We start from the raw sequence: 10216 nt of genomic DNA, 5'->3' as shown, positions 1-10216 counted from the left end.
AACAAGGAATACACCCAAAGAAACAAGAGGCCCAAGGGCCTTGAATTGCCCTTCCGATAAATTGTACAATCTATCACTTCTATTTGAAGCCTCCAACTTTAAGTATCATAAGACGCAAAATGCATCAACTGACAAAGTTTCAGTTGATAATTCTTAGCCAGTTAAGACTGAAGATAGTTTAATATAACTATAAAATACCATAAGTAGGTCATGGTGACCTACTTTTTGAAATTTTTTGAGGCTTCAAGATGCATTAATTGACAAAGACTGCTGATTCTGAGTCAATAAGAACTTGAAATATTCAAAAGTAGGTCACCATGACCTACTTTTAGTAGACATTCTCCAAAAACCCAAGATGCACCAACTGACAAAGTTTGACTATTCTAAGACAATAAGTACCACAGATACTTAGATATAGCCATAAAATGTCAAAGAAAAGGTCACAGTGACCTACTTTTTAATCGACAATCTCCGAAAACCCAAGATGCATCAACTGACAAAGTTTGCTGATTCTAAGTCAATAAGTACCAGAGATACTTAAATGTAGCCATAAAATGTCAAAAGTAGGTCACCATGACCTACTTTTTGGTCGACAATCTCCGAAAACCCAAGATGTATCAACTAACAAAGTTTGACGATTCTAAGCCAATACGTACCAGAGATACTTAAATATAGCCATAAAATGTCAAAGAAAAGGTCACAGTGACCTACTTTTTAATCGACAATCTCCGAAAACCCGAGATGCATCAACTGACAAAGTTTGCTGATTCTAAGTCAATAAGTACCAGAGATACTTAAATATAGCAATAAAATGTCAAAAGTAGGTCACCGTGACCTACATTTTGGTCGACATTTTTCGAAGACCCAAGATGCATCAAACTGACAATGTTTTATGATCATAGGTCTGAAAGTATTCAAAATATGCCTTTTAAACAATTTGAAAACAAATGCCTGCAAAAATTAAGAGTTAACATCATCATTAAAACTTTGAAAAATTTTTTTTTTGATTTGGTATTGATACACTAACCAATAAGTGAAGTAAAACATAGGTCATATGTAACATATTTCATATCAGTAATTTGTTTTTAAATAGAATATGAAGAGATAAAATTAACCTCTCTAAAAATACAACAAAGTAGAGTGAGGTACATGTATATTGTTTATCAGTAAGTGAAGTAAAACACAGGTCTTATGTAACGTATTTTATGTCAGTAATTTTTTTTTTTTGAAATAGAATATGAAGAGATAAAATTAACTTCTCTAAAAATACAAAAAAGTAGAGTCAGGTATTTTTTTAGCAACACCCTTTAGTTTGATCTATTTTTAACTAAAGTGTGACCCATATTATAACTATCTTTCAATGACCACCGCAGCATTAGAAGATGGCAATTGGGTATTCTAGCAACCAATTACAATGTTCTGCATTCAGCAATAAAACATCGATGGTCATTTGTCAAGTTGATATATCATTAATTTTTACACTAATTTTTACAACCGAATTATACGACCTCATGCTGATTACTACGAAGCCTACTGCTGTGAAAATTTATTGCACTGCCCGTTGTTTTCTCAATGTATTGTCATTCTAAGCAATTATAAGAAATATGATAAAAATTAATGCAAAATTGCGAAAGCCGGATAGGCTCATTTCTGAAAAGATAAAAAAATATTTAACTCGTTATATCGAGTTAATTATCTCGTTATAACGACTTAGTTATCTCGTTATAACGACTTAGTATCTCATTATAACGAGTTGATTATCTCGTTATATCGAGTTAATTATCTCGTTATAACGACTTAGTTTTATCTCGTTATTACGAATTACTTATCTCGTTATTACGAGTTAGTATCTCGTTATAACGAGTTAATTATCTCGTTATAACGAGTTAGTTATCTCGTTATAACGAGTTAGTTATCTCGCTATAACGACTTAGTTATCTCGTTATAACGAGTTAATTATCTCGTTATAACGAGTTAATTATCTCGTTATAACGAATTAGTTATCTCGTTATAGCGAGTTAATTATCTCGTTATAACGAATAAGTTTTCTCGTTAAAACGAGTTAGTTATCTCGTTATAACGAGTTAATTATCTCGTTATAACAAGTTAGTTATCTCGTTATAACGAGTTAGTTATCTCGTTATAACGAATTAGTTATCTCGTTATAACGACTTATTCAACTCGTTATAACGAGTTAATTATCTCGTTATAACGAATTAGTTATCTCGTTAAAACGAGTTAGTTATCTCGTTATAACAAGTTAATTATCTCGTTATAACGACTTAGTTATCTCGTTATAACGAGTTAAGTATCTCGTTATAACGAGTTAGTTATCTCGTTATAACGAGAAATGTAATTCGAAATAACGAATTAGTTAATTATCTTGTTATAACAAATTAGTTATCTCGTTATAACGAGTTAGTTTTCTCGTTATAACGAGTTAATTATCTCGTTATAACGAAATAATTAGTTGCTCCTTTATTTCCAAATTAATATCAATATAGGAATTAAAAATGGCTGTAGTTCTAATGCCATTGAAGTTTAGTTGATAATTATCAGTCGTACTTAACTTTAAAATTGATAAAAGGTTGCAAATATAATTTGCGATATGGTTTAAATAATATTAATCCTGAACTATCTTGCTGTCAATAATCACAAATTGATAAAAATAGCAATCTTTTAATCGAACACATTTACACATTTATACTTGAACGTCTCTGAGGGCACAATATTAAAGAATATATTGCTAAATGTACTTGCTTCAAAGTGTGGCAATTTATGTATGACAACTTTCTCCAATAAAAGACACTAATTTTTTTTATATGTTTTGGATGACTTATTAACTTTCATAATCAATGTCTTAGTTCCTAAATTAATACATTATAATAGCAAGCTAACGCAGGCGTTAATGCAGCATATATTATATAGACTTAACGTGTGATATACTAGTATATTAATTTTAGAGTCAGAAATGTTTTGAAGAAGAGGGATATGGAGACATCAGCAATTAGGTCATGGGTGTAAAATTCGGGAGCTACTGTCCACTCATAACACAACATCATGAGGCAGTCAAAAGTTTCCGTATACATGTACACGCATTTGTCTTCGATCTTTTAAGTTAAATAATACAAATCAACTGCATCGTTTATAAATAAACGAACTACAATCATAGACAATCCCTCGGAAAAAACAAAACAAAACTAGCTTGCTGTTTTTCAATAAAATCTTTATCATACACACTTCAAACAAACTTGATCGACTCGGTTTAATATGCCATACTTCCTATCACTTAGATATATCAACTTTAAACCATTTTTAACTCGTTATAACGAGAAAAATTAACTCGTTATAACGAGAAAATTTTCTCGTTATAACGAGTTAAATAACTCGTTATAACGAGATAACTAACTCGTTATAACGAGATAACTAACTCGTTATAACGAGATACTAACTCGTTATAACGAGATAACTGAGTCTTTATAACGAGATAACTAACTCGTTATAACGAGATACTAACTTGTTATAACGAGATAACTAAGTCGTTATAACAAGATAACTAACTCGTTATAACGAGATACTTAACTCGTTATAACGAGATAACTAAGTCGTTATAACGAGATAATTAACTCGTTATAACGAGATAACTAAGTCGTTATAACGAGATAACTAACTCGTTATAACGAGATAACTAATTCATTATAACGAGATAATTAACTCGTTATAACGACTTAATTTTTTTTTATCTTCTCAGAAATGAGCCTATCCGGCTTTCGTACAAAATATTTTAAACACGGAAGATTTAAAAATTAATCAGGAGGGGCGGAAGGGGGGTTAAAAATCGGGAATTTTTCCTCCCACCGGAAGAATCACATGTAATTTAATAAATTAACAATAAAAAAATAAATCGGACCTACTTTTTTATTTTTGCGGGCATTTGTTTTCAAATTGATTTGTGGTCATATTTTGGACACTTTAAGGCCTATGATGATCAAACTTTGTCAGTTCATGCAACTTGGGTCCTCGAACAAGATCAACTTAAAAGTAGGTCATCTGACCTACTTTTTGAATTTTATGACTTATCTTTTCTAAAACATTTGATCCCATTATTTCAGACACTGAGAGGTTTCGAATCATCAAATTTTGGAAGTTGATGCATCTTGGGGTCTTAAAACATATTTATGAAAAATTAGGTCAGTGTGATCTACTTTTTGAATAATTTCAATGAAGTGATTTTTTTTTTTGATTCAATTTCACTTCTGATCACTTGAATAAAAATTCTAACATATTATTTTAAAGCTAGACTTTATTAAATAAAAATTATTAAGTAATAAAGAGGTAGACGGCATTTTCTGGGGCCGGGGGTAGGATGATCTTTTGCGATTTGAAAAAATGTCGATAAAAAAATCTCATGCTTTGAGACCCAAACTCCAGCTGAAAAATTTCAAATCTTCAGTTGTGATTGTTCAGCTCTGTCACATGTCACATGACCTCCATGACCTAGTTTTGAAATAACATGATGTGAAGTCCTAAGATGCATCAACTTGCAAGATTTGATGATCCTAGTCATTATAGTCAGCAAAATAGAAACGTTTTTATTAATTGTAAATTTTGGTCAACTTTGAAGTGACCTTTAGACCATGCCCTTTGCCCCAGGGTAATTCCCTGTGCAAGTTTTAATCTTCAACATATCCTGATCCTTGTATATAAGTTTGGTGAAAATCTGCTGGGTGGTTCTGGAGAAGATTTTTTTAGCAACCAGTACTTTTGGTTTTATTTTCCTGATTATCTCCACTTGTTTAAGGGTCCTAACCCTGGTTTTAGAAAAAATGGTAGCCCTTTGGGCCAAGGATACCCTGTGACAAATTTGACAATGATTAGCCAAGGGGTTCTTGAGTTATGGCCCATATTCTAACAAGTTTACGCAGACCGCACAAATGGCCGAAGCATTAGCTCTTTGAGCCTTTGGCTCAGAAGAGCTAATCATAATTAAAAAAAACAACAAAGAACCAATAGAATGGTTTATTTAATCACAATCTTATAAAGATTATAAGCTAATGGATTTCTGTTGAAAAAATGAAATAAACTTTTAACAGTCTAACAAAGAATATAAAAAGTTAAAATATGGGTACAGGGGATTTGATTTCAGTGACTGTGAAGGGATAACAATACACATCTATTAAACTCACACATACTAATCACTAATCTTGTATTCATTTAAAATTTCCAAAAAACAATTCCAATGAATTAAAATCAACGAATGAATGTTCATTAAGCAAATTTTCATAAAATTCAAGATAAACATCAGAGATGTGAATGAAAAATTGATAAAGGGCTGTGTTCCAATTTTGTACAAGTTAGAAATCTGTGTGGCATTAAGTGGTATAACTGCTATTATCATTGTTGATTTTATGATTTCAGGCACAGTTCATATCCAACTTAAATTACAGGATCATGCACTTCATTAATATCATATCAAACAATTTTTTTTTTGTTTAATCTTCAAAAATAAAAAGGGATTTGTCTAGCATTGAGTATTTTTCCTATATTATTAGAAATAAAACAAACAAATAATCAATAAATATGAAGAAGTGACTAGCTTTGATGTCACAACCTACATTTGGACATGTGACAATTCACGATCATTGATCTACATCAAGCATCAAATCCAGTATATATATGTAACTATATGTATTTCAACCTAATCTTGTTAATCCTTTCTTGCATTCATTATTTTTCATCAAGAAATTAGTCAGTACAAAACTTAACGTAGGCATCACATATCAAAACTTCTGTTATTTTTTCTTGGTACAGCTAATAAAAAAAATTAACCTAAAATATGCCTTCGGCGTTTATGCAAATTATCACGCAAGCCAATCGATTGATCACATCATGAAATCGAAAAATAAGAAAGTTATTCCTTAAATGAATACATGTACTGGTATATCCCGAACAATCTGTAATTTCTGTACACGTACCAGTAATATCGATAATACATCTTTCTCTACCTCTTTGTTAAATTAACTTATAAATACAAGTACAAACAAGCATTCTGTGGGTATTTACATTTAAAAACAATACAGATCATTCTTTCTATGATGATCAAAGCAGAAGGAAAATGGGCACTTGATCTGTAGCTCATTAACACAAAGGCTCATACACCAAAAATAAGCTCACCATTTGCAAGCAATGGGGAAAAACCATGCAAGTAGGACAGATCAACTGAAAGACAGAAGACAAGAGGAAACATTTGAGTTCACTCAAGTATCATGGGAAGGGGACTAATATAGTATAATTATATTGGAATGTACAGAATAAATACCGGTAATCAAAATTAGTAGCTGCTACAAGGCTATCTTAAGTTTTAAAAAAAATCTTTGGTTTCCCTCTCCAAATAAACCAAAATTGGCCCGACTCAAAACATTTTTTTACCTATAGGAAACAATTGTATTTTTATTCATTTCTAAGTTTTCTTATTCCATTTTTAACTATTTTAACTTCATATTTGCATGTGTTTTTTAACAAAAAAAAAATCCCTTACATACCTTACCAATTTTTTATTCTCAATCAGGAGAAGGCAACTTAACATTTTTTTAAACAGATGGCAATAGACTAATACATTCATGCTTACAAATAAATTCAAGCAATAAATATTTTATTATATGGATAGTAAATATTTTGATACTGAATAAATGCACACTTTCTATTTTTCTACTGACTAGTCATTAATTGTGGATTATATACATGTGTGTAAAATAATCATAATTTTGTAATCTTTAGAAAAAATGATATGTTTATCTTCACTTTCAGCTCTTTGTACTTCAATAAAAAAAAAAGCAAAAACATAGCATATAAAGTTGTGCACAAGCAAGAATTTGATTTTTAATCTTGTTTTTTTTTTCTCCTTTTGAATGGTCATGATAACTTGATTTTATTAATGGTGCACAGTAAAAAAAAAAAAAACTAGTGGGGAAGTAGAAAATTAATACCCCTAAAAGCCAGAAAACATTCTGACAAAGCTTGTATTATATTAATTTACATTTTTAACCTATAAAGTTAATAATAACATAATTGAAGGAAAAAAAACCTGGATACATTAAGTGAACGCATTTGTCACATAATTTTTTGTTTTCATCATGGCACATTGCATTGTAACAATCATAATCTATTCATTATTTCTATAAAAATTTCCAAACATAAAAACATCTGGAAAAATCATTCTTTGGATTCTTAAATGAAAAGCACAAGTTTTTTGCATGATTATCAAAGACATTCCTAGCCCATAGAAACTTATTATGCATGTACATACCTACTGTACAAAATCATTTGTTCAAACAAGTATCGGTAACAGACAAATCACCATGATCCATACAACAAACACGTTTTTCTTTACGTGTATCACAGGCAGATCTTTATCTCCAGAAGTAAACAAAAATATATCATTCTAAAACAGATTAAAATTCATCATGTAGCACCCTTTTCACATTAACAATTTTACTACTTATAAACACATCTTTATGGTTCTTGATTTCTTTTAGGGACAGTTTTCCATCTTTATCATCATCCATTAAGGAGACTAGGTTGTTGGCTTCTTGTTTGGATTGTTGTGGATTTCTGGGATTCATATAATCCTGTAAATAGCATAAAATCAGTGTACTTCTGTATATAATCCTGAAAATAAGCATATAGGGCCATCATTAAAAATATATTTTTGTTTAATGTACTCTGACTCACATTTTTCAAGGTGGGTAGGTAAGTAGGTAGGTAATTTTTTTTTTTCAGTTACTACCCTTGTATTGGAAATATTTCAATGGAAGATACTGTTTAAGGTTATGTATCAATCTACCATGTTTACATGGCAGGATACACTATATTACAAGTCATAAATAATAACAGTCATAAAATCATGATAACCTACAATTAATTCCTGTTTTGTGGCTATTCCATCTTTATTTTTATCGATGGCTGATACAAATTCCCTCTTTCGGACCTCTCTCTCCTCCTCCCTCTCTTTCTCTGACCCCTCTTCCTGCATCATTTCATCAGGGTTTGTCATAAACTCCTTCAGTGTCAGATTACCATCTTTATCCTCATCTGCATTAGAAAGAAAAAAAGATTATTTTATACACTTGTATATATTTATTTCCCTTGGATAGAAATGTTGCACTTTCATCGGCCAGGCTTACATGCTACTTATTATTTCTATGTCTGGCAAATGAGAATTACTTTCTGGCAACATATGGCTGAAGCTTGCATTTGATATTATGAATCGTTTATAATGAAAAATACTTTAAACATCGACAGATGACACAGGTAGAATATTAAAAAGAAAAAAATGTTAATCCAGCTGGAACACATTAAGGGAAAAATATTTCCCCTTCCTATATCAAAGGAACAATATATAAAAAATACGGAAATACCATCCGTCAGAATAATTAGATCAATAAAATTTTCACTTTTTGAGTGCACACAGATTCCTCATGAATCCAAATTTATATCTGCCCTCATTTTTTGTTTTGTCCAGTTTAATAATAGAATAGTCTTCTGCCCAGAACGAAAAAAATCCACTTAAAACGTAACCTTCTTAACCTTACCTAAGGAATTAATTATTGACATGATCATGTTTTCCACCAATTGAGGGCTTTGTTCTGGGTGACGGAAGCTGAAAAATTCCTTTTTGTCCAGTTTATTATCAATGGGATCAATGTCAGCATCTGTCCATTTAAATTTGTATCGTACAAGCTGATCTCGTTCTGAAAAAGATTTTTTTTTACTCAATTTAAATGAGTCTCCTAAAAATTTCAAAAAACTTAATCCACCAGTCCTAATTAAAGTTATATATATGTCATCATTATTCTTACCATCCTCTTTTAGTATATCAGTATCATAGTCTTCTAGGTATTTTTCAGTTTCTTTGACCCCATGTCCCTTTGCCAGTAAGAAATGTTTGTAATATTCCTTCCATTCTACAAAGCCTGAAATAAACATAAAAGTTAAAGCAAGCACATTTTCAAATAATTTGTGTTTTCTAACTTCTGATAAAACATTCTTAATTTAATTTAAATACTTAAGCTATTGTCTTAATTGTATCAAATTTTTTAATCACAAACCATCTCCATCAGGGTCCAAATGTTTAAAGACAGCATCATTCTCCTCCACTGCTTCATCCATGTGGGCGTTAATTCTGTCCAGGATCCATTGCTCCAGTTCACTGTCACTTAAATACCCATCAGCATCTACATCTATCCTAAAGCCAACAAATAGAAAACACTTTACAATATGTAGTTCGGATCTAGCATTTGTAGCAAGTATTGTTGTCATGATTTGACACCCCATTCTGCTACAATTGATGTGTCATTGATGTCAGGAAATGAAGCACAAAGTCCATCAGGGGAAAGCCTGGGGTACAAGTCTTCATGGGATAGAATTTTAAACAATGTAAATCTATCAGTAGCTGATCAATCCAATTGCAATTTCCATGTCAAAAAATTAAGTGACACTTTTAAAAACCTTTGAAGTGCTTGTTAAATTTTGATATACACATCATGACCACTAGGACTTGAGACAATCTTAGAAAAATTGGGTATAGAATAGAACAGAATAGAATGGTATATAGTATGAAAGGGGAGACTTTTACACTATATACCCGATTTTTTCTCTAAGATTGTCTCAATTAAGTCCCTGTGGTCATGACAGACATTTTCTAAAATTTGTATCAAAATAAAAAATATTTCTACTTGTGAAAAATGTCCACTAGTTTTGCCTCTGCTATTTCTATTGGATCGTCATCCATTTCTTCGTGGTTGCCGAGGAATATTTCTTTGCGATAATCTTTATTTATGTGGCCATCTTTCTCAAACTTTAAGGCATCGACGTGGTCAGGAGGGAGCAATTTTTCAGCATCGACTTTTACAGATGAAATGGATTGTTCAACGACATCAAGGCTTTTAGCTCTTGGTCTGCAGTAAACAGTAACTTGAACTAATGTAAATAAAGCAACTGTCACTAATTTAAACATCTTTTTGACGACTTATGATTTTTTGAGTCGTGTATATCTCTCATCAAAATGTTTCTGCGTACATAGATCGATTACAGCGCCATCTATTCAATGTGAAAAACGTCATGAAAAATTACCCAGAAAATAGATCACTTACTACGTTTGATAAATATTTATTTCCTGGGTTTAATATTTATACTTTTGGAATCTAACTGCAAAATT

The 10216-nt window shown here is 31.1% G+C and overlaps 1 protein-coding gene across 1 annotated transcript; it reads right to left on the bottom strand.

Moving 5' to 3' along the window:
• Positions 1-5005: 5005 nt before the first annotated feature.
• LOC134283811 (45 kDa calcium-binding protein-like) lies at positions 5006-10113 on the bottom strand. Its single transcript, XM_062766288.1, has 6 exons — positions 9735-10113; positions 9108-9244; positions 8859-8972; positions 8592-8750; positions 7916-8091; positions 5006-7628 (listed from the first exon to the last, which is right to left on the bottom strand). The coding sequence occupies exons 1-6, from the start codon at positions 10013-10015 to the stop codon at positions 7452-7454; spliced, it is 1044 nt and encodes a 347-aa protein (XP_062622272.1). The 5' UTR covers positions 10016-10113; the 3' UTR covers positions 5006-7451.
• Between the last annotated feature and the right edge of the window lie 103 nt (positions 10114-10216).

The sequence above is a fragment of the Saccostrea cucullata genome, unplaced genomic scaffold (genome assembly GCF_032062105.1).
Source record: "Saccostrea cucullata isolate Sc308-1 unplaced genomic scaffold, CSIRO_AGI_Scuc_v1 ctg18136, whole genome shotgun sequence".
NCBI classification, from domain to species: domain Eukaryota; kingdom Metazoa; phylum Mollusca; class Bivalvia; order Ostreida; family Ostreidae; genus Saccostrea; species Saccostrea cuccullata.
This window is presented reverse-complemented; position numbering and strand designations above follow the sequence as displayed.